The sequence below is a fragment of the Lissotriton vulgaris genome, chromosome 8 (genome assembly GCF_964263255.1).
Source record: "Lissotriton vulgaris chromosome 8, aLisVul1.2, whole genome shotgun sequence".
NCBI classification, from domain to species: domain Eukaryota; kingdom Metazoa; phylum Chordata; class Amphibia; order Caudata; family Salamandridae; genus Lissotriton; species Lissotriton vulgaris.
This window is the reverse complement of record NC_141696.1, coordinates 828739388-828763895: the sequence shown is the minus strand read 5'-3', so window position 1 is coordinate 828763895 and position 24508 is coordinate 828739388. Positions and strand designations below refer to the sequence as shown.

Sequence of the window (24508 nt, the reverse complement as noted above, 5' to 3'; positions counted from 1 at the left end):
CACTAGAGCATGCTATGCGGCGAAGTGGAAGCGGTTTGTCATTTATTGTGCAGGCCACAACATTAACCCGCTGGATGCATCTATTTAGAACATCATTTGTTATCTTTTACATTTGTACAAATGTAACCTGGCCTATTCTTCCATTCGCATACATTTATCCGCAATGGCTGCTTATCTCCAAAACAGACAACACCTCTCACTTTTCAGGGTGCCTGCCATTAAAGCCTTTCTAGAAGGACTCAAACGAGTCATTCCTCCGCGGACGCCACCAGCTCCGGAGTGGAACCTCAATGTGGTCCTCACCAGGCTGATGGGTCCCCCTTTTGAACCACTGCATCCCTGCGAGATTCAATTCTTGACATGGAAAGTGGCTTTCCTTATAGCGATTACGTCGCTACGACGAGTTAGTGAACTCCAAGCACTAACTATCCAAGAGCCATTTATTCAAATTCATTCTAACAGGGTGGTGCTTCGCACTAACCCTAAATTCCTTCCTAAGGTAGTGTCTCAGTTCCATATCAACCAGACTATAGAACTACCTGTGTTCTTCCAAAATCCAGAGTCCCTGGCGGAGAGAATGCTCCACACGCTTGACGTCAAAAGTGCCCTAATGTATTACATTGATAGGACCAAGGATTTTAGGAAAACTAAACAACTCTTTGTTGCCTTTGCGCCACAACACAAAGGTAACCCCATTTCCAAGGCTGGTATAGCCAGGTGGATCGTTAAATGTATTCATATCTGCTATCTGAAAGCCAAGCGTACTCTCGCCATTCCACCACGGGCCCACTCCACCAGAAAGTTGGGGACCTCCATGGCTTTCCTTGGACATATTCCTTTGGAAGACATATGCAGAGCAGCCACATGTTCTACCACACACATTTACAAAACATTACTGTGTTGATGTGCACTCCAAACAGCAGGCAGCTGTAGGGCAGGCTGTTCTAAAAACACTTTTCCAAACTGCTGCAGCTGGCACAGGCGGCCGCCGGTAATGGAGGGACTGCTATGTATTCTATGCACAGATATGAATTCAGCAGCCCACATGCCTCGAACCGAATATGCTACTTACCAGTATGCATCTGTTCTTGGCATGTAGGGCTGCTGACATTCATATCGCCCGCCCTCCTCCCCGGCGCCTGTAGCGGCTGCAGCATTCACATATACTTCTAGCATGGTCATCATTCACTTAGTTTCACTCCATCTTGGCCACAATGGAGAAGTGTGGCTCACTGGTTAGAGCAGGCAGACCCTGAAGCAGAGGTCAGACCCGGGACCAGGGTTCAATTCCCGACGCGGCAGGGTCTTGAGCTCAAATGTCCACTGACTCGATATTTCTCGCTTCGGTGCCTGACCTAATCATGGGTTCACACTCTGCAACTCTGGGCATTAAGCTTGCTTAATCTCCACAACGGCCCCCCGCGGCGGGATGCCTGGCTTTCACCTTGGGGATGCCCTGTAGGGGCTATCTCACAGGGAAAAGCCAGGACGGGTTCCCAAGGCAAGCGCTTAGAGACCCCTGGGTGATAAGCGCTATATAAATCAAATATATAATACAATACACTACAATACAATACTATGGCTAAAAAACAATCTGAGGATGAGTCGATGCCCATGCGCAGGGGAGGAGCCACCTATCTCGTGATACTTCGAAGACTCTTCCAGGACAACAATGTGCGATCAACCGGACCCAACACTAGGCAGCGATCTATGCACAGATATGAATGTCAGCAGCCCTACATGCCAAGAACAGATGCATACTGGTAAGTAGCATATTCGTTATGTTATTTTATGTGTATTTGCATAGAGCACAACTTGCCCACGAGTGTAACCATGGCACTGAAGCATGAGATCTATGGGCCAAGCCAGGATTGGGGCTAAGTGAAGAGCCAGTGAAGCGTCAAGGCCTGGCTAAGAATATATCACATGAGCAATCGGTCCAACTACTTAAAACGAAACTGAAAGCCGTCGAGTCGAAACCGAAACTGCTAAAGTCAGTCTTCGGATCGAAGAGCTCGAACCCATCGGAGTCGACGAACAAAAAAGGTGTTGACGACCCTACGGGGTCAAAGGTGAAGAGTGTCGAACCGAAGATCGGTGCGCTAAAGTCCAACATAAAAACCAAGCACGTCGAACCGAAGAAGTCGACAGCGACACAAACAAGGGACTCTAATCTCGGAAGCTTCTCGATCCGAAGCATCAAGTCGACAGGCCCCAGCTCGTCAAAGGCCTCGAGTCGAAATCCAAAAGCGCCTCGAAGGACCACGTCGAGTCAAGACAGAAAAGCGCGCCTCCGACGCCACAAGCGCCGAAGTCGACGATAGGACATAAACTTATTGGCGAAAAGGCAAAATCGGTCGGGCCTCCATCGACGCCGGCCCCGAAGAAGGTCGGTCTGTCTAAAGACACTGTGCTGCTGATAACATTCGGACTGCCCCTGACTGCACGCCCTAAAGCGCTCGATCCCAAACCTGGGGTCGAAACGACCAAGAAGGTGTCATTGGAAAAAAGGACACATCCTCTAGAAGAGAACGTTTTGTACCAGGAGCCCTCATATGATGCCCAGTCGAAGCTACATATCGACTCCGAATCTGGTAGACTTACTATTTATCAAAGAAAGATCAGGTCAGAAAATCCTCTGGAATCATACAAAATTCCACTCAAGAAGAAAAGGGATTCTTCAACGTCTCCTGTCCTTTTTGAGACTGTGAGGTACCATGGCCAGGACACTTCTGCATACTCTCCCACACCCACTACTGAGGATATGGGGTATGACGATGACGAACAATATCATTACCCTGCGGACACGAATCAGGATGACCAGACTCAAGCCTGGACGGACCCTGCTTACCAGGGGGGGTCACAAACTATTCTGGATACTCCTTCTTATCTTGATAAAACTTCACCAACAGAAGATGCAGCTGCGTTCCACGCTTTAATTGAAAGGGCAGCACTAAATCATGATGTGGACATGCATGCTGACCCAGTTGAGGAGGACTTCCTGTTTGACACTTTCTCCACTTCAGAGAAATCTGTTAAAACTTTACCAATGCTAAAAGGTGTCCTCAAACACGCAGGGAACATTTTCAAAGAAACCACTAGAGCAAGGGTTATTAACCCCAGGATTGAAAGAAAATACAGACCGTCGCCTGTGGACCCTACATATATTAAGGGACAGTTGCCGTTAGACTCTTTGGTGGTCTCAAATGCTCGTAAGCGAGCCAACTCACAAAATACGGGTGATGCTCCTCCTCCAGACAAGGAATCTAAAGTATTAGAAGCTTCAGGGAAAAGGGTGGCTTTTCAAGCCGCTAATATCTGGATAATTTCTAATACACAGGCCCTATTAGCCAGATACGATAGGGCGCATTATGACACTTTAGAGCAACTGCTTCAACATTTGCCTGAGGCCTACAAAGAGGGAGCAGAACTGTTAATCCAGGAGGGGAAACTCATATGGTTGCACATCTCTGGGTTCAAACCTGAAATTCAAACAACATTATTGAATCAGCCTGTAAACCTTGATTTTTTTATTTGGTCCTGATGTGGACACAATCTTAGAAAAGATTAAAAAAGACACAGAAACAGCCAAGTCTATGGGTGCCTTGCAGTCCCAACAGTTCAGAGTAGGTTCCTTTCGTCGCTCCAGTAACAGAGGAGCTACACGAGGCTAGGCATCACAACAGATTCCATACAATAAAGGGAGCACGCAGACCACCTATAATTAAAACAATAGAGGTGGATACCGTGGAAACAGCAGCAAAGGCAGAGGACGAGGGAACAACAACACCAGATCCTCCGCCAATAAGAAACAGTGACGCCTTGTCACTGCCCCCGGACCATGTAACACCGGTCGGGGGGCGATTACAACAGTTCCTGCCAGTCTGGGAGAGCATTACCACAGACAGGTGGGTAAGACAACTTATTCAGTATGGCTATTGTCTAGAGCTCACTTCCACTCCACCCAACATACCCCTAAGACACCGTCCTATGTCTGCAGAGCACATAGACTTATTGCAGCAAGAAGTTATCAGCATGCTGCAAAAAGGGGCCATAGAACTCGTCCCCATCCAGGAACAGGGCACAGGGGTATACTCGCTGTACTTCTTAATACCCAAAAAGGACAGGTCTCTCAGGCCAATACTGGATCTCAGGCCCCTAAACCAATACATCTTATCAGAACATTTTCACATGCTCACTTTACAACAGGTTCTGCCATTGCTCACTCAGGGAGACTTCCTGGCAATCCTGCACACAGGAAGTATCTCCGGTTTACCATACAAAATCAACATTACCAGTTCAAGGTACTACCTTTCGGGGTAACAGCCCCCAGGGTGTTTACCAAGTGCCAGGCGACGGTAGCAGCGCACCTGAGGAGAAGCCATGTCCACGTCTACCCCTATCTGGACGACTGGCTCATCCAAGCAAAGTCAGTCCAGCAATGTGCCAGCCACATGTCTCGCACTAGTCACCTCCTCCACAGCCTCGGATTCTCATTGAACTACGCAAAGTCTCATCTCCAAACCGCTCACGTACAACAGTACCTGGGAGCAACAATAGACACTCTGGTAGCAAAGGCACAGCCAAACTCAGCAAGAATCAACAGCATTCAATTACTGATTCAGAAATTCAGACCCCAACACTCGCTCCCAGCACGGGTGTTTATGCAGTTGATGGGCATGATGGCCTCCTGCATCTTCATAGTCCCTCACGCGAGACTACACATGCGTCCGCTTCAGGAGTGCTTAGCACGGCAGTGGAACCAGGCTCAATGACAATTGAAAGACCTAGTGTTGGTGAACGGTCGCGCATACCACTCTCTGCATTGGTGGAACCCACAAAACCTATGCAGGGGACGACCATTCCAAGAGCCTGTACCACAAATAGTGCTGACGACAGACGCATCTCTCCTGGGCTGGGGAGCGCATGTCCTCCATTACACAGTACAGGGACTATGGACGACACAGCAAAAGAAGATGCATATCAACCTATTGGAACTGATGGCAATCTTCATGGCAATGAAGGCGTTCAAGCTACATTTGTGCAACAAAGTCGTATTGACCCGGATGGACAACATGACTGCCATGTACTACATACAGAAGCAGGGAGGAACACACTCTCCACAGTTGTCACACCTAGCGCAAAGCATATGGAAGTGGGCCATTCAAAGGAACATATTCCTCATGGCGGAACACCTCCCAGGCAAGGACAACCAGATGGCGGATCTGCTCAGCAGACACAGCCACCAGATGCACGAGTGGGAGATGCTTCCCTCAGTGCTACAGCCGTACTTCCAGCAGTGGGGTCACCCAGAGATAGACCTGTTCGCCACAAGGGAAAACGCAAAATGCCAAAGCTTCGCCGCCAGGTTTCCACATCCGCAGTCTCAGGGCAATGCAATATGGATGAACTGGTCAAGCAGGTTTGCGTACGCTTTTCCCCCAGCCCCGCTCATACCACTAGTGGCACGCAAACTGCGACAACACTCCATGACACTCATCCTAGTTGCTCCAACGTGGGCGAGGCAACCATGGTACACCACGTTCCTAGAACTTTCCATGGTGCCTCATCAAAGGCTGCGATTAACACCCAGTCTTTTAACGCAGAGCCATGGAGACATTCAGCACCCAGATCCGCAACAGTTGAACCTTGCGATCTGGCTCCTGAAGTCCTAGAGTTTGGTTGCCTGAACTTGCCTCCTGACTGTATGGATATTATTAAGGAGGCAAGGAGACCTACAACCAGAGCATGCTATGCGGCGAAGTGGAAGCGATTTGTCATCTATTGTACCAATAATTACATAAATCCGCTATATGCATCCACTCAAAACATCATATGTTACCTGTTACATTTACATAGATGCAATCTAGCCTACAGTTCCATACGTATACATTTGGCTGCGGTGGCAGCTTATCTTCAGAACAGGCAACACCTTTCACTCTTCAGAGTACCTGCTTTTATGGAGGGACTCAAACGAGTGATTCCTCCAAGACACCCACCTTCACCTGTCTGGAACCTCAACGTGGTTCTAACCAGACTAATGGGCCCACCTTTTGAACCTCTTCACTCGTGTGAGATTCAATTCCTAACGTGGAAAGTGGCTTTCTTGGTGGCGATTACATCACTTAGGAGAGTAAGTGAGCTACAAGCCCTAACCATTCAGGAGCCATTCATACAAATTCATGCAAATAGGGTAGTGCTACGTACAAACCCTAAATTTATGCCAAAGGTGGTATCCCAGTTTCACATCAATCAGACTATCGAGCTGTCAGTGTTCTTCCCAAATCCAGATTCAGTGGCAGAAAGAGCTCTACATACCCTGGATGTTAAAAGAGCTCTCCTGTACTATATAGACAGAACAACACCTTTCAGGAAAACTAAGCAACTGTTTGTTGCCTTTTCACCACAGCACAAAGGCAACCCCATTTCAAAATCGGGTATAGCCAGATGGATTGTTAAGTTTATACAAATTTGTTATCAGAAATCTAAACGCACATTAACAGTTCCCCCAAGGGTGCATTCCACACGCAAGTTAGGGGCATCCATGGCTTTCCTGGGAAACATTCCTCTAGAAGACATATGTAGAGCAGCCACATGGACTACCATACATACATTTACCAAACACTACTGCGTAGATGTACACTCCAAACAGCAAGCAGCTGTTGGACAGGCTGTACTCAAGACTCTTTTTCAGGCTGCTGCAGCTGGCACAGGCAACCACCGCTAAGAGGGAGACTGCTATCCATTCTATGCACAAGATATGAATTCAGCAGCCCACATGCCTCGAACGGAATATGCTACTTACCAGTATGCATCTGTTCTTGGCATTTAGGGCTGCTGGCATTCATATCGCCCTCCCTCCTCCCCGGTACCTGTCGCAGCTGTAGCACTCAGAATTATTCTATAGCATGGGCATCACTAACTGTATCATACTCCATCCCTCCCTGCCACAATGGTGAAAAACAATCGGAGGATGGAGAAGATGCCCATGCGCACTGTAGTCCGGGGGAGGAGCCACCTATCTCGTGATACTTCGAAGACTCTTCCAGGACAACAATGTGCAATCATCCGGACCCAACAGTAGGCGGCGATCTATGCACAAGGTATGAATGTCAGCAGCCCTACATGCCAAGAACTATGGTAAGTAGCATATTCCTTTCCTGGAGGCATTCTTTATCGTGTCCCTCCTCCCGAGCATGCCTGACTCTAAAATGGCGGCCAGCAGCGCGGTGCAACTGACGATTAGCACTGTCCTCAGATTTTCTTGATGTCGGCTCTCACCGTTTCCAGGCGCTGCAAATTGTTCCTGCCTCTCCAGCTTGCCGCACTCCTCCAGATGTGGCTCTGGAGCTGGTGACATCGCTGGGCTGCCCTGCAGGACGACACTGGACCCCCCCCCCCTCCCGCCGCCGGGGCTGCCTGAACGTGTTGACTCCAGTCCTGGGGTATCACCAAGCGCCAGAGGTGGATTCTGGCATCCCAGTCCAACACAAGGATGTCAGCCTTAACGACGCACACCTGGTTTGCGGGACATTTCCTGGATGACCTGCCCTTTTGACATCATCAGAGAGGCCGACTGCTCGGACCCACAAGCAACTAGCGGATGGCGTGTGCAATGGAAGGCTCAAAGAGACACGCAGTCGGGTGAAAAAAAAAACGGGAGGCTGAGGTGCTTCGAGACTGTGGGGATTGCACCTGGAAGCTGCCGACTGGAAGTGGAGTTCTTGATGGGACACTGGCATCATTGTAAGAGCACGGAGGCCGGGTAATGTGCAGGTTGAAAGGCGTGATGTACTGCGTGACTTGCGCCCTCCCCCTATGCAATTCTGATGCCCTGGTATTGTGCTGACCGCCAGTGGTGTATATGTGCAGACTGGAGCTCTACTGCTGGACCTGGGGCATACGAATGGTGGGGCCACCTGCATACTTTTGTATGATGCCCGGTGGAGCTACCTTGTTTGCTTTGGGGGAGATTGACTCTGGGCTCTCTCCTTTGACTATCACCTACCCAACCGGACTTCGGACTAACACTCCCGCTTCTCTCCTGACCTTACCTTCCCCCTCTCCCTTTCCCCAACCCTCCCCCTCTCCGCTCCTACTCTCATCAGTTTCTGTCCTCTGTCATCACATGCCCTTGCCCTTTGTCCCCACCCTGTTTTTCTGTGACCCTCTTCCCTCGCCTTTTTAGACTGAACTATTTTGTCTGATGCCCGATGGAGCTACCTGGTTTACCCATAGGGGAGATGGACTGTGGATTCCCTCCTTGGTCATCACCGACCCAGTCGGTCTTTAGACAGACTTCCTTTTTCATCTCTACGGTTGTCTCTTTCCTTATCCTCACTCTCTCCTCCCATACCCCCCACTACTTTCTCTCTGCTTTCTCTCCTCCCCTAATGTATTGCCGACTGTTTGATTTAATGTTTACTTGTTATTCTTTTTCTGGTATATTGTTGAACCACATTGCTGCGCGTCCTTTCGTCTCTCCTGTCGTCTCTTCCCACACCCTCCCTCTATTTATGTCTCTCCTTCCCTCCTCTCTCAATGTATTGAGACCAAACTATTTTGTCTGATGCCCGATGGAGCTACTTGGTTTAGCTATAGGGGAGATGGGCTGTGGATTCCCTCCTTGGTCGTCACCTACCCAGTCGGTCTTTAGGCAGACTTCTTTTCGTCTCTCCTTATTGTCTATTCCCTAGCTCCTATCCCCTCTCCCCTGAATCTCCCCCCTTGCCTGCTACTCAGCCTACCCCCTGTCCTTTGTGCCCTTTGACTAAGCACTCCTCCTCTCTTTGTTGGGAAAAGATCCAATATTTATACTCTGGAGTCTCTGTGAACCCGCTGAGAGAGTCCACTGCGCCAAGGGAGCCACTCACACTTGAGGTATGGTATGGCACCCCTTGCCAAAGCACTCCCTCTCCCCTTTTTAGGTCTCGCCTAGACGAAAGCTAAAGCGAAAGCTTTTGCTGTCTAGGGCGAGACAACTTATGTAATCACTTTCGGGGGAATGTGGACAGCAGACTGTCACGAGCGTCTCCTGCCGGAGATTCTACCTCGTGAGCGCGCACGTCGCCGTGCCTCATTTTCCCATTCTCAAACAAAGCCACACTCACGCATGCGCGCATACACACACTGCATACACACACACGCACCCCCCCTTAAACAGACACACGCTGGATACACACACGCACCCCCCCTTAAACAGACACACACACACACACACACACGCATGCACAGACACACTCAAACAGACACACGCGCGTACACCCCCACCCTCAACCCCACTCACCGGGCTCCTCTCCCCTTACGCATGGGAAGGCACTGTGCTAGAAGGTGCGCTGTCTGAAATCACCGCCGCCTCCCACAGCGGCATTGTATGGAAATTAAAAGTTGCCTCCCCGTAAACACCGCCGCAGCCCGGGAACTTCGGTAGCCTCACAAATCCCGAGCGCAGCTCCTCTGACGTCAGACGAGGAGCCGCGCTGGGATTGGTGCCGGTGGGGCCGTTGCCTGGCAACGGAAGTGTTGCCGACGCCGGGCGGGAGGGGCTTCTTCGCTCATCACCCGGGCAGCGCCTGCAAGGATGTAACACATCACATAATCTCCCCGTGCTTACAAGAAAATAAATATTTCCTTGTGTAATATAACTGTTGCTCACCGTTACCTTCAGGTCGAAGTTGCGGTATATAAAACTGCCCCAAAAAAACATATTACGCGATGGTGAACTGCGCTAAGAAAGCGGAGCCTGATGGAGCCTGAGGCGGCCATGGAGCCGGGCCTCCCGCTGCTGCTGCTGGGGAGCTGCAGCCTGCTGCTGTTCGCTGCCGGTGAGTCCGGTTTACGGCCCTAAGATCTAAACCCGCCTCTCCTTCCGCCGCCTCCTTTGGCTGCTGTCATAGCTTCCACATCTGCTGCTGCTTCCTCTTCGGGAGCGGGACAAAGGCCGGCGCCCCCGTCCATCGACCCGATTGCAACCTTAAGATTGCAGAACCGCCCAAGTGTGTAAGTAGCCTTCAAGCGAGTCTACTAGTCATTGTACTTTCTTTGCCATATCTGCAGGACTCTTCTTTTTAATTGTGAATTCTGAACTTACCTTCGAATGTCTGCAGCTTTTAGGGTCAACCACTTAGTCCTGTGTATACTCTTTCGTACTATGCTATTGATATAACAAAAACCATTAACAGCGGATAGTTCAGAGCATGATGTCCAGCCTTCTTGGAGTTGCCGCAACTTTTCCCATTTGTTGTCTGCCAAAAGTAAACACACGGAGAGTATGGGACACACAGTGGATCTAGACAGCTTCCTAAATGTACTTTTGTACAGCAATGTAGTCGGCATGTACTGAGCCTTGTAGCTCTGTATTATTGAATGTAATAAGTTAAGGCTTTATTAAAAGGGAGTCATGCATGCTGTACAAAAATATGGCTTGGTGCAGTGCCCGAAGTCCCTGCAGAAAAGTGTGATTACACAATCTCGCAGAACCCATGCTAGCCAGACATGGGAGCATTTTGTGTTTAATATGAACATCTACGGCTTATGTCAGTGGCAGGCTGGGATTGGCTGATGTTGGGTGAGAGGAGGGGCCAGCAAGGCTCGGTCAGCTCAGCTTCCCCTGCCTCTAATGTTACCCATGTGTGATTGCTAGGTGAGGTGGTGTGAGATGGGAGGTACTCACAGTGCCTGGTGAATATGGGCACTGGCCACCATGCCGGCAGTGGATACTTTGCTTTCTCCACAGGCTTTTGCCATTGAAATATCTGATCCTAGTCGGAGCGAGTAGAATGGGCTTAAAGGACAGGGGAAATTTATATTTTACGCTTGCGAGTCCGCTTGCCATGCATTTGAATTTTTCTGATTTGATTTGAATGGAAGAAAATTGCAATATTGATGTTGGGCTGGAGTTTCCAAGCTGTACCAAGCGGTGGATGATGCAGCCTTTTGGATACGTTTTTCTATGTTACGCTTCTCCTTTTATTGTAGTTTTGTGCAGTAGTGGGCCTCATAAATTGTGCTGGTAGTTTAACAAGGAGCAACTGCGCAGTATCAATTTTACTTAGTCATACGTTCAGTTCCTGTTCAAGTGTATGACCGCATCTGAATTGGCTACAGTTTCATTTGTCAGAAATAGCAGCACCGCGCCGAAGACAACTCCGATTGACCCTTTAAAGAAGAAAACAAGGCACTTGTTTTAAATTGTGAGCGGAATCTGAAAGCGTATTCCTTTGTGTGACTCGGATTTGAACCAGACCTGATGATTGGTAGAATGAGTGGTAATTTAAGCATCCTGGCACCACAGCAAAGATGTCAGCAAAGATTGGAATAATCACTTGAAGTGAATGTATTAACCTAAGGTTCATTGACTATGAATGTGTTAACATCTTTCCAATTTCATCCTGATGTAGGCAGAACAATATAGCTAATTACGACAAGGTTACGGGGAGGGGCTTGCTTTCTTGCAGTGAGTGCAGAATGTAAGAAGCATTTGCAATGCAATAGGTCTCGCATTTACACAAGTTTAAGCTATTCACACTGTATATGACAAGATCTTTTATTTATGTTTTAAAAACAAAAATAAAAGGCATTGTTATTTGCAATGTCAATAGCTCAAACTTGCATAAACGCGAGACCTATTGCATTGCAAATGCTTGTTGTGGAAGGATCCAGTGTGTAGGACTTGGAGTCTGAGACCCCTCAGAGAGTCCACTGCATAAAGGGAGCCTCTCGCAACAAAGATAGGGAAGTGATACCACTTCCCCTGGGATCACAGCTTACTGGACTTTGGACGTTGCCTTGACTCGTCTACCGGTTTGTGTCCCCGTCACCCTTCCCCTCCTCTTCCCATGCTGTGTCTCTCACCCTCCCCTCCTCTTTCCCGCCTTCATTATCTGGCTACTTCCCCCGCTCCAACACCCCTCCCCTGAATTTCTCACCTTGCCTGCTGTTCCCCTTTGGTTTTTTTGCTTATTGTTTATCCCTACCTTACAAGTAACTATGTTGCCATGCTCTAAGAACTGTGTAACCTTTGTAACGTTGTAACCTGTTACTATGATCTGATGCTCATATAAATTGCTCCGATACCTCCGGGTCTAGCTAGCGCTATATAAAACTTTTTAAATAAATAAATATTGCAGAAACTAACATGTATTGGGCTTCAACCAAATAGCAAGCGCACTTTTACAGTGGCTCAGATTGAAAACTTTTATATCAATAATCTAGACAAAAAATGACAGTGCATTGCTTAACTAATGTATGCCTGTAGTAAATATCTGATAGAGACTACTAGCTGCAGATTCACGTGACTCCGCCCAGGCGTCGCCCGCGCATGTGACGTTAGCGAGGTCACATAAGCCCCACCCCGGCGCACCTACGTCAGTTTTTTTCCTTTTCCGCGTGCACCGCGGATCCAGTCTTGCTACGGGCCTGTTTTGGACCCTTTTTTTCTTCACCATGGTCTTTTCTCTTGGTGGAAGAGTGTGCGAATGCCTTCGGGCTTCAAAACTTGCACTTCGTGTGGGCGTCTTATGTCGCGACGGACCCTCACCTCATTTGTATGTGGTATTTAGGGGAGGATCACGGCACCACTGATTGTGAGGCGTGCCAACAGTTGAATCCGAAGTCGCGGCAGGAGCGCCGGATGAAACTACTTTTGGCGTGTCTCTCCAGGTCGACTTCCTCCCCTCGATCAGCCTCTGCAGACGGCTTAAGATACGGCCGTGGTCGGTGTCCTCGTCCTTCTCTGATGTCGCGAGAGCGTCGCTCCCCGGTGGCTAAATGTCGCAGTTTATCCCCGGGGGCTGGTGTTCAGTCTGCAGGGGGCGTGGACTCTCCGCGGTTGATGCGGCCCCGCGTGTCCGCTACTTATCCACCGTTTCCCGGTGCTGGGGCGTCGAGAGTCCAAATGGAGGCTTTGCAGGCCTCGCTGGCGTCTTCTCCTCCTTCTTCCCCACCTGAGGCATCAGCAGATCCCTTGCCTTGCGCGGGGCCGTCCGCAGCGCCGCCACTGGCTCCGGCCCTGGCGCGACTGGTTCGGATCCAGGTTTGGAGGATGTGGTGCTGTTGGAGTGCGGCCCCTCGGGGGTCCCTCCTTCACGCCACGGCGCCTCTGCCTCGCCGCAAACTCCTGCGGGAGTCCCTGTGGTGTCGTGGGAGGTCGCTGGGGCACGGGTTGCATCCCCGAGCCCTGCTCGGCCCTCTGGGCAGGCTAAAGCCTCGTCCACGGTTGAGCTGACGCCGCCGCGGCGCTGGTGCCTGCTCCGGGCGGCACCGCAGAGGTTGGTGACCTCTCCTTGTCCCGCTCTGGGTCGAGGCGAGGTGGGGACCCCTCGTCCCCCTCCGAGCCCCTCTCATACCTCCCCGCAAGTAGCTGCCTCGTCGGAAGGCAAAACATACAAGATGATGGACGGAGTATTGCACAATGGCAAAACATTCACCCCTAATCACAGATCCGGGTTCAATCCATCGTTATTTTGCTCACCAAGCCACCCCAGTTCAGACATGGCCATATGCAAATCAGTCTGACCCTGTGTCTCATGGGAACAGTCCAGCCCTAACTGCCAAGCCATGCCTTCCCTGGACCGGAATCAAGCATCCTAGGATCGGTTTCTGGCTATCAGCCGTCTTCAGCCAGGATAGCTTGACTCCAGTGGCGTAGTGAGCACGGGACCCCCGTTAGAGGGCAAGTCGAAGGTTGAATCATCCCTGGCGCCACTGCATGAGTCTCCGGATCACCTCCGCCACATTCTGGGTCGAGGCTGGCGGAGGACTTTGGGTCACTCCCCCGGTCCCTCATGTTCCTCCACGCAGGTGGCTGCCTCAACGGAGGAAGGGTTGGCGTTGTTCCGACCCTTTGCCACTTGGGTGTGACTTGGTGGAGCCCTATCCGGTCTCTCCTTCGGCGCCGGGTGGTGCTGGCGTCCTGCCTCAGGGTGCAGACTCTACGGCTCCACACAGAGGTCGTGCCACAGATTTGTCTACGGAGATCCTCTTCTCCGGAGGCTGGCTGCATGATGGTATCCTCTTCCCTGGAGACTGTCCGCCACATGGTGTCTTTTTCACCGGCGTCGTCAAAGGGTGGCTCCCCGCCTTTTCTGAAGCCGAGTTGTTTGTCAGAGGAGCGGCAGGTCCCTTCTGGCTTCCAGGTCTGGTCCTTGCCCGTCCCACTTGGCTTCGAGATGGCTGCCTTAGTTTGCAGCTGTCACCCACAGAAGAGCTACTTTCTTCTCCGCAGGGCCCTACGAAGCGGGTGCGGCCTTTGCTCACACGGTGTCCACAGCTGTGGGCATTCTACGCATGGTATGTATGTATGTATGTATGTATGTATGCATTGGTACTCTTTTATAGCGCATGTCTGTCACCCACCGGGTATCCTGGCCTTTGACTAAAAGGAACCTGCTTCGCACCATGCTGACTTACAAGAACTAAAGTGATCCAACCATAGGAAAGAGATGTGTTTTTAAATTTTTCTTAAAAGAATTGAAGTCATTCATGCTTCATTCCTAGCGGAAGAGCGTTCCATAGCCTGGCTGCCGTAAAGCTGAAAGCTGAGCATGGGTTACCCGATTGCACATTTTCCAGCGGACCATCTCTTGGAGGTTCTCCATCAGGCCTCTGTTGGGAAGGAGATCTTGCTTCCCTTTAAGGGTTCGCTCCTTTCTTCCCTGACGGGGGCTTGGAGGCGCCCCGCCTCGGGGGATCCGGTGTCTCAACACCTTCTGCACTGACACCTCCCAGCGCCGCGTGACCCAGCGTGCCTTTCCCTCCACCCCTCTGCTGCCAGTCCACTTTTGCGGACCGCATTTCCCTCCCTGCCTCCGCTATCCCGGGAGGCCTGCTTGCTGGACTCTTGGGGGCGCAACATGTTCGCCTCGACCAGTGCTGCCTTGCGGGCCCTTACGGCAGCATGCTTTGGATGGCCGCGAGCTAGCGGCGTTTATTCTCCGCTCTGCTCTTGACATCTCTGAGGTGCTGGTCCGAGCCATGGCTTCCTCAGTCACCCTCCGCCGCTACGCTTGGCTTAGGGACGGCATGTTCCCTGAAAATATTCGGTAACTGCTCATTGACCTTCCGTTTGATGACAGCCTGTTATTCCATGCCCTGGCTGACTCCCCCATCCAGAGGTTCCTCCTCCGCCTTATACTCCTCCTCCTCCCCCCTCCCCTCCTCAGTGACTGCGGGGTTGAACTGGTTTTGGGCCTTTTTGGGCGCAACCGCATTGGTCGCCGGGCCACCTCTGCCACATCCCTTCCCCTCCTCTTGCTGCTAGAGGTCCTGGCCCCTCTGCTATTCTCCAAGTCGGGGTCCTCTGGTCGTGCCTCACACCTTTTTCTTTGGGGGGTGGTTGCCCTCTACGCTGGGTTGGCTTGGAGGTGTGTTGTTCCTGTTGGGACGGTCTCTTCCTTGTTTCGGGTTGAGGGTTGTAGGCCTGCTACATGTGTCATGTCTTTTTATGCAGGTTCCTTGTCTCCAAGGGAGAGGGGAGGGTGGCTGTCTATGTACTGGCAGGGTGGCCGCTCTGGGCTTGCTCTGTTCTTCCTTCTGTCCCTGCCCTTGGTCACTGCAGTGTTGCAGTGTGCCTTAGGGTGTTTTTTTCTTTTTTTATATACTCTTTCGCACACTGTTCCCATGCTCCCACAGTTTTTTGTCTTGTGGTTCCGCGTTGTGGTGCGGAAAAGTTATCCGAAGAAAACTGATGTAGGCGCGCCAGGTGGGGCCTATGTAACCTCGCTGACATCACGTGCGCAGAAGACGCCTGGGCGGAGTTGTGTGATGCCGCCCCGCCCCCGGCGCGCAGGGATGCTGTGGCAAAAAGTTTCCGGATCCAGTCTCACGCCTGGGGATAATTCTACGTGAAGGAATCTGCGTCTAGAATCGTCTCTACCAGATACATCGTTACCAAAGGTAAGTAACTCCTAGGTTACTGTTCTGAATAGGTATTTTATCTTGTGTACTCTCTTGTTTCTCCTTTCCTATCGCTGGAAAGTAAGTGATGTTGGGAACAAGTACAGCAACTTTCTTTAACAGAATTAGTTATATATTATTTGCATTTTGAGATGCATGTTCCAGATTGGCACATATTAAACCAGCTGTGTTATCGTTATCAGCTCAGTGTCCGCTTTTATTGTTCAGGGTCCGTTTATTCCCTTACGAATTAGTTATCTTGTTGTCATGCCTGTGTATGTTAGTCTGCATGGGCACATTAGGCTGGAAACGAGCTTGTATTGCAGTTGCATGCCCTCTTTGTGATAAGATCTTATTGTCCCTTAAAACCTTTTTTCAGGATTTTGTGCAAAGGCACATGTTGCACAACCCGTATGGAAAATGGTGTGAAGCTGGTGCTCCATTCCAAAGCACTTGCTCCTGAGCAGGAGACTTCTAGCTGCATAATCTTTACCGTACAATTTTCCCAGGTGTTAGACTTGATCTGGATAATCTTGAGCAACATCTCTGCATGCTGGTCAGTGGCTTTGATCAGCTTGTCGGTGTTGTCTGTGCCGGAAAGTGACGTACATGGTGCCTGTATTGGGTGCCACCCAAGTGCGCTGACATGAGTTCTTTTCCTTCTCCGCCATCAGCGCAGATCGGGAGAGAGCTACCACGGTCATTTTTGTTTTTTATGTTTTGATGATATCCCCTAAAAAAATAAAACATCTATGGGCTTTAAACCCTCGGGTTCCTGTCAGACAGATGTCTGTGACAGACCCCTATCTGGTTTGCCTCTGGTGCCTGCAGTTGTTCCCAGTGCTCATCATCGCGCTAGAAGTCGTTGGGTAAGTTGAATAAAAAAGTTGAAGTGCTCTTCGACATCTTCGTGCTGGTCCAAGTCTTTGGATGAGGCGCAAAGAACGACATCACAGTGACTGGAGTTTGGGTTTACTCCACTACCCCCAGAGCTTCCCAAAACAGGCGCGACGGCAGCCCAGTTAGGAGTGTTGTGAAGCAATGCACCTCATATTTGGGCGGCCGAGCTCTCAAAAGCGCCTTTGGACCCAAGGGTTCAACAGGTGCTTCCACTAGATTTTGACCTGCGGATCTGCTCTCTGCTCCAGTCGAGCCCCTTGGATCCGCTCCTGGATCCGCTGCAGTCGCAAGACCTCGACCTTCTCCGAAGCCCATTCCAGTGATATCATCTACCCAACTTCAATACGGAGCTGGATAGGCGTCGGCCAACGTCCATTCCAGCGCCGGCAGGAACATGCCCTTCCATGTTGGAGATCAAGCCTACCTTTGTCGATAGACCCTGTGGGGCGTTTATTTGGGAAAGATCGGAGGATGCTTATGGTTACACCAAACCCAAGGAAGAGCCCAAAGATAACTGTTATGAAAAACTAGCGGATGTCAGAAGTCTGGACACCTCCCCAGACACTGGCCTAGTCTCTCCCCCCTACTGTGACTATGGAGGAAGGATCTCCATTCGACATAGTGGCGAGTAGGGCAGCTGAGGTTCCGGACCTTACACTCCCTTCTGAAGCAGTCAAGATGAACATCTTGACAGAGGTGCTACAACCGGGAGATGCTCCGACTGAGCCTCTCCTCTTTCAACAAAGCCCTTGCGTATGTCCTGCTCGGGGGATGAGCCAAGCCCTGTACAGGGGCTCCTTTGCACAGGACCATTGCCTTCTGCCATTGCATTGCTCCTGGGGATCCAGCTTTTCTCACCCAGTTATGTTATGTTTGCCAGCTTTTCTCACTCCGCACCCCACCCCGAAGAGTCTGGTTGTCCAGGCCTCCATGTCCAACTCAACCCTGACGCGTTCCCGAACATGCCACCTTCAGCAAGGGGACATTTTCTTCCACAGCCTTGCAATGCGGTCCTTGCTCTTGGGCCGGTATTTTTCACACTTTGGTATTCAGTTGTGCAAGTTGGATCTATTATCTCTGAGGAGCCTGGAGCAATCCGGACCCAGGCTTATCAGCATGGACGCACAAAGTTTACCATATGTTTAAGGCTGGATACAACTAACTCACTAGGGAGAAAAATTGCTACGTCAGTAGCACTGTGTTGCCACGTCTGGCTGAGATCTACTGGCTTTTCGGGGAATGCCCATACATCCCTTATGGACATGCTCTTCAATGGCACCCGCTTCTTTGGCGACAAGGCAAATTCGGCACTCAGTCGCTTTAAGTACAGCAGGACCACTGACCAGTCGTTGAAATACTCCACAGCCTTGCATAAGCTCGACTCTGCCTTTTACCCCTTCCGCGGCTATGGTAGGATCTACCAGCTGTGTCCAATTCGACCCAGCCACCACAGCGGACAGGGTCCCCAGCTCTTTCTTGGCCACAGGTGCAGCTCCCACAAGCCCCATAGGACCCAAGGGCAGAAGTCTTCCCAGTCCGTCACCCCCCAGTAGCCACAGCCGCCAAACCCTCTTAAAATGCCCTCTCACCATCACAGACAACTGGTCTTCCGCAGGATCAAGCATCACCTGCCCTGCTGGCAGTCCATAGCATTGGCCAAATGGGTGATTCAAATTGTGCATTGGGTTATGCTTTTCCATTCTCCGACACCCCGCCGTCCATGCCACCATCCTAAGACTGGCTGGAGGATCACCTCTTCCTGCTGCGTCAGGAGAGGTAGGCTCTTTTGGCCCGAGTATGCCCGTATCAGAAGTAGGTTAGTGATCGTCATTCCAGCTGCATTCTGGTGACCATAATGGACAGAGGCTTCCGCTCTATGTTGACCTGTGTTGTCTCAATTTCTTCCTGAAGGAGAAATTCAAGATGTTCACGCTAGCTCAGATCCTGGCTGCCCAGGAGACTGGATGATAGCATTGGACTTGCAGGACGCTTATGTTCATATTTTCAGTGGGCCACAAGCACTTTCAATTGGCTGTGCTCCCGTTTGGACTTACCAGTGCCCCTCGGGTGTTCATAAAGGTGTTGGCAGTGGTTGCAGTCCAACCTCGAAGGTCAGGGATTCCAGTCTTCCCACCGCCTCAACGCTTGGATGTTGAAGGAAGACTCCCGCCAGGCTTACATTGCCCATCTCCAGACTATGGCAAACCTCCTTCTTTCGCTGGGGTTCACTATCTACGTGCCGAAGTCACACCTGACTGCCTCTCAGACGCTCCCTTTCTTCTGAGACATTTTGAACATAGTGCAGTTTCTGGCCTATCCTCCGGAGCGGTGAGTCCAGGATATTTAGGTTATGATTCCGATGTTTCAACCTGTAGCCTGGATTTCGGTGAGACTGAATGAGGCTGCAGTGGCTCATGACCGCCTGCATCCACCTGGTAAAACAAGCCCATTATCAAATGCACGCTCTGAAGTGCCAGCAGACGCTCCACTGGCCACCGCATCCAGGAATCTCACCAACGTGTCCAGATATTTGATGGGAACTGCGAAAGATCTGCATTGGTGGTTGATGAACCGAGATTGGGTCAGCGGCTTACCCCTCTCTGTTCCCCACAGTTGAGACAGATGCCTCACTTATGTGTTGGGGTGGCCACCTAGCAGAGGTGGAGGTCAGAGGCCTCTGGCTGGTCTCGGGCAGAGTCTCAGATCCACATCAACCTGTTGGAGTTGAGAGCGATTCCACTGACATTGAAAGCCTTTCTTCATTCCATCAACTGGATGCTGTTTCAAGTGTTCATAGACAACACAACTGTCTTGTAATATTGCAACTGGCTGGGCGGGAGAGGTGGTGGACCCTTTGTCAAGAGGCCAATGTATCTATGGACATGGCAGTAACGTCAGGACATATTCCTGGTTGTACAACACCTGGGGGGGGATCTCTGAACACCAGGTTGGACTCAGCCCGCAATGTCTTGTGGATTACGAATGGTGTCTCCACATGAAGGTGGTGCAGGGTCTCTTACGTGACTAAGGAGAACCTTGGTTAACTCTATTCTCTACCACTGTGAATGTGTAATGCTATCAATTCTACTCGCTGGAGTTTCTGAGTTGGCTCTTGCTCAGAGAAGCATTTTGGCTCAAATGGACTTCAGGCCTCATGTGTACACCTTTCCTCCTATACCAATTCTGCCCAGAGTTCTAAAGATAAGAAACAAGCAGGCCTGAGTTATACTTGTGGCTCCAGATTGGGCATGGAGAGTATGGTATTCAGAACTCCTGAGCATGAGCATCTGCCCTTCAATCAGGCTGTCCCTTTAGGAGGATCTCGTGTCGCAGCAACTGGGCAGGGTTCTACACCAGAATCTGCGCATGCTCCGCCTTAATGCATGGAGACTGAGCAGACGCAGCTGAAAGTCTTTGACCTCCCATCAGAATTTAGTGAAGTCATTTTACCAGCCAGGTATCCCTAAACTAAGACTGCATATGCCAGCTGATGAGACAAGTTTATGGACTGGTGCACTGGCAAAACCTGCCACTATATTCACTTGCATGAATGAATCAATATGGCTGCTGAGCCCCCTAAATTTGTTACACGTCTAGGCCACATGGTACCTCCTTGCTTACTTTGACAACTTACAACCATGATAAATTATGCAATAAGTAATCAGGTTAAATAGATAATTTAAAATTGCACCTAGTGAATACATACATATTTGAAACAAGTCTCCGTAGCATTTCCCGGTTGTATGACGATATAACTCATTCAGTCGCAATGCATGCTGTTACCACACGAGTTACAATGCGGATGCCATTACCACAAATAACCTATATGACCAATGTGCCTTTACCACACATGCCTTTACAACAATTTTCATCGTAAAAGCATGAATGTTCTAGGCATATTCATAGTAAAGGTTTTCCCTGCCGTGTGTCCCAAAACTAGTCCGCGGCGATCCCCCCCCCCCCCCCCCCCCCACCTCCCCCCTCGTTCTTTACAAAAAAAAATACTCCTCCCCTGCCCTGAACCCTAACAGCGGACCCATGTGCGACAGTCCTTCTAAAATCTACCCCTCCCACTGCCCTAAGCTCTAAAAGCGTGACCCTGCGCGATGCCCCCAGCCCTTCCAAAAACTACTACTCCCCATCTCAAAACTGTAAATCTGTAGCCCCTGGCCCCCTCCCCCTTACTGCTCCATGATTTTGACTCCTCTTTAGCTCTTCTGCGGCACGTCGTAAAGAGGAAGTGGAAGAGTTTCCTCTAACGATGCCGATAGCCTTGAAAACCGCAAAACTACTTTAACTCTAAGGTTTTCAATGCTGTCCTTGTTGCACCCTGTCCCCAGATGGTGAAAAAGTTGTACCAGAACACAAGAGGCGAACCACTACAAAGATGTGGGACTGGAATTCCATTCAAATGTTAAAACTTTCTAGTATTACTTGCCGACAAGTCATGACATGCATTCATCATACAGTGGCCACGACATGGAAAGATTATTGCGACACAGACATTCCCTGTTTCATGCGCTTTAAGCATACATGCTGCCACACATATACCTTTTCCATACGTACCTTTACAACATAATTTGTGGTAAAGGCTATGCGTGGTAACGATGCACGCATTGTAACACATGCATGCTAAATCCTATGCAATGAAACAGCCGCGTTATAATGGCGGTTTCCCCGTTTCCCTTATCTCCTAATCTCCTTTTTTTATGTGCATTGTAGTTCTGAAATAGTCTACCTCGAGGGAACTTTTGTGAATGTGTCTACCCCTGATTACTCTTGTATAAAATGCCATACTGCTCAGTCTCTTGACTTTCACACATATGCAAGTAGTAATTAGGTTTACTAAAGAACAATACAACAAGGTGGTTTTATGCATGATGTTCTGGTAATACGTCTGCAACAGTTAGATTCAACATAACTTTTGTTGTAATAGTCTAATTCTAGTCCAACATATGTTGTTTTTTCAGTAACAATTCATATATCTGGGTTATGATTTGGTTTCGTTTCCTCTCATTTAAATGCGTGGCTACACCTTATGTTGCCATTTTTGTCCAAATATTTGAATTGTGATATTTTAGTTTGTCCTACATGCATTTTCCCACAAGGACATTTTAGCAAATTCACCACATTACATGTTTCACAGGTTGCCTAATGTTTAAGGTAGATTGTGTTTTAACCGTAGTGGGATATTGCCCATGATTCCCTTTGATTACATTTTTGCATTGCCAACATTGTAGACAAATATTCCTTTTATTCTGAATGGTAAATAACTTTCATGGTTTTCGATTAATCAGATTGTATTGGCATTTGGTGTAGAGGTCTTTTGCCCGTGACCACAAACATTGTTCCAGTGACCAATTCTCAAAGAATCCTCATTTTCTACAATGCTTAAATTTTTATGCAGAAAGTGAGTGATCTTATTGCTTTGTCTTGAATACAGTAAAACTGGTGTCATTCTTTCTTCTTTATTTCGATACTTGCTATTCTGTGCCTATTTTCTGTCATTGCTCATGATTTTAAGCATAGCGTTTTCCACAGCAGGTTTTTTAATAACTCGTTCTGTTAAATTTGTTCACACATTTCCTTTTCACATGACACCTATTTCTTTCTTAATAACTAGATGTAAGGCAGGTTTTCATCACTGATTTAGGTGAAAACCTGCGACTTTCTGGATGCTGTTATTATGATTTTTTTTGTTTTTGTTTATACATGCAATTCTGTGATGAACGTCTAGTAGATGATTATGTTCCTATCTAAAAAGGTTGACTGGTTGACCACTATTTTGTCTACTCTTAACAGTGCTATGACAAGGACTCAGATAGTCACCAAGCTGTCTTACTTCTTCTTCAGATCCTGGCCAAATTCTCACTATGTCATCTAAGTACCATCACCATATTGCCAGGTGTTATTTCCATTCCATGTGTTGCAGTACTTTTTTCTTTTTTGATTTTATGCATAAGTATATTTGCATGTCCATCAATATACAGTCCATCAATACCTTTTTCGTGTTTAGATAAAACAGATTTCCTGTTTTTCCTTACCAGATGTTTTCTGGGACAGGTAACCTTTGCCCCCTTCTCAAATGTGTTTTGCTGTGGTGGCCTCTGCTTCTGTACAACTGGACATGTAGTACCTCCAAGGTACTCCAGCAGTAGCCCATGGGTATTCCCTTGATTTTACTCATTAAGACAATGGAAATCGGAGACAACCCATTCTTGGGGGTGAGCCTGTTCTTGCAGTTCTCTGAGCAGATTCAGTATGCGATCTTGCACTGCTATTTTATACAAAGTGGGGTTTACGATCATAGAAGGATAACTCGAAGAAGTGCACGGATGGCAATCATAAGTTCTCTTGAGTCCACACAAACTATCTTGTTAACTGATGTTTGTCTGACTCATTGGTAAATATGTTGTCTCACTTTAGATCTCGTTTGTTATCTAATGTTCAAATATTGATAGTGTACACACTATCTAAAAAGATTTACAATATGGAAATGTAAACACCTTTCTAAAGCTTAGGATACAATTTAAGCAATATTTATTATTTCTTGTGCTTTTTTTTCAGCGACGGCGAATTGAAAATAATAAAAATATAAATACAGATTTGCTAAGGGCTCCAGTAATTTGTGTGCTTGGTCATGTAGATACGGGGAAGACGAAGATTCTAGATAAGGTAAGGTGCAACTCCTCTTAATTGAATGATTTTTTTCTCATTTTTCTAATAATGGCTCAGTGGGGTACCCACATTCAAATAAGGGTTAAGAGTAGGCTACAGGAGTCAAAAAGTTAAGAGCCATTGCCCTAGATTATAGGGAAGAGAGCCTCATGTGACAAAGGGGAAGACTTGCCCTGTGGTCTGAAACTAGATGCAAATCACACTTAATTAATAAACATTATTCCCCTGGGAATCCCGGGCGACACTATTGCAAAGATTTGAAACACAAAATAAATAAGCATTCATCAAACAAATGATGACATATTTAAATTCTCAAACCAATATAAAAAAATAAAATTCAATGGGAAGTTTGGAGCTTTTCTAATTTCAATTTGGGTCACCCTTCCTCCAAATATTTTCTGTTTGATGCACTTGCACTGCTCCCACGAATCGAGAGGATAACTTAAATTGTAGCCTCCAATTTCAAATTCCTTCACATTTACAGAACATTTTTACATTTTGCTTTATTTATATACACCTTATTCATCTGCTTATATTATTTTATTTTCTAAGCAGTCTCGGACCTCCTAGGCATCGAAAATGCCCCAGGGGTCCCTGGCCTACATGTTAACAACCACAGATCTAGGGTAAGCTAGGTTTCTCTGGTGTTTCCAGATTCACTGTTTGATGTATGCCTTCATGAGTGTTGTTTTGCAGTGTGTATACCAATTTTGGTGCCGTCTTTGGAAGCACATTGAAAGTAATTCATGTTGAACCCTTTTACGGTAATGATTTGATTTTACATTGTTCTACTGTTTTCCCTTTCTTTGTTCTACGGGACAGGAAGAGGATATCTAATAAACAAAAAAATAAGTATTGTTGTGCATATTAAATGTTTGTCATTGTCCTATCCTTTCATTTGCAATTTAACCCCAGTAGATAGTGAGTTTTGGATGGGTAAAAAACTACTCATCCTGCAGAAAGCCACTCAGCCAGGGAGGCATTTCAAATGTGGCGTAACATGCTGATGGTGTAGATGGAGAATAATTGTGACCCT

General features: G+C 48.6%; 1 protein-coding gene across 2 annotated transcripts in view; it reads left to right on the top strand.

The window, feature by feature from the left end:
* The window catches only part of EIF5B (eukaryotic translation initiation factor 5B), a 697227-nt gene that overhangs the window by 341431 nt on the left and 331288 nt on the right, over window positions 1-24508 (top strand). For both annotated transcript variants that reach the window (XM_086934729.1, XM_086934728.1), the window contains exon 11: window positions 23362-23469. In XM_086934729.1, coding sequence (XP_086790855.1) covers window positions 23362-23469 — 108 coding nt within the window. The remainder of the gene's footprint in view (window positions 1-23361; window positions 23470-24508) is intronic.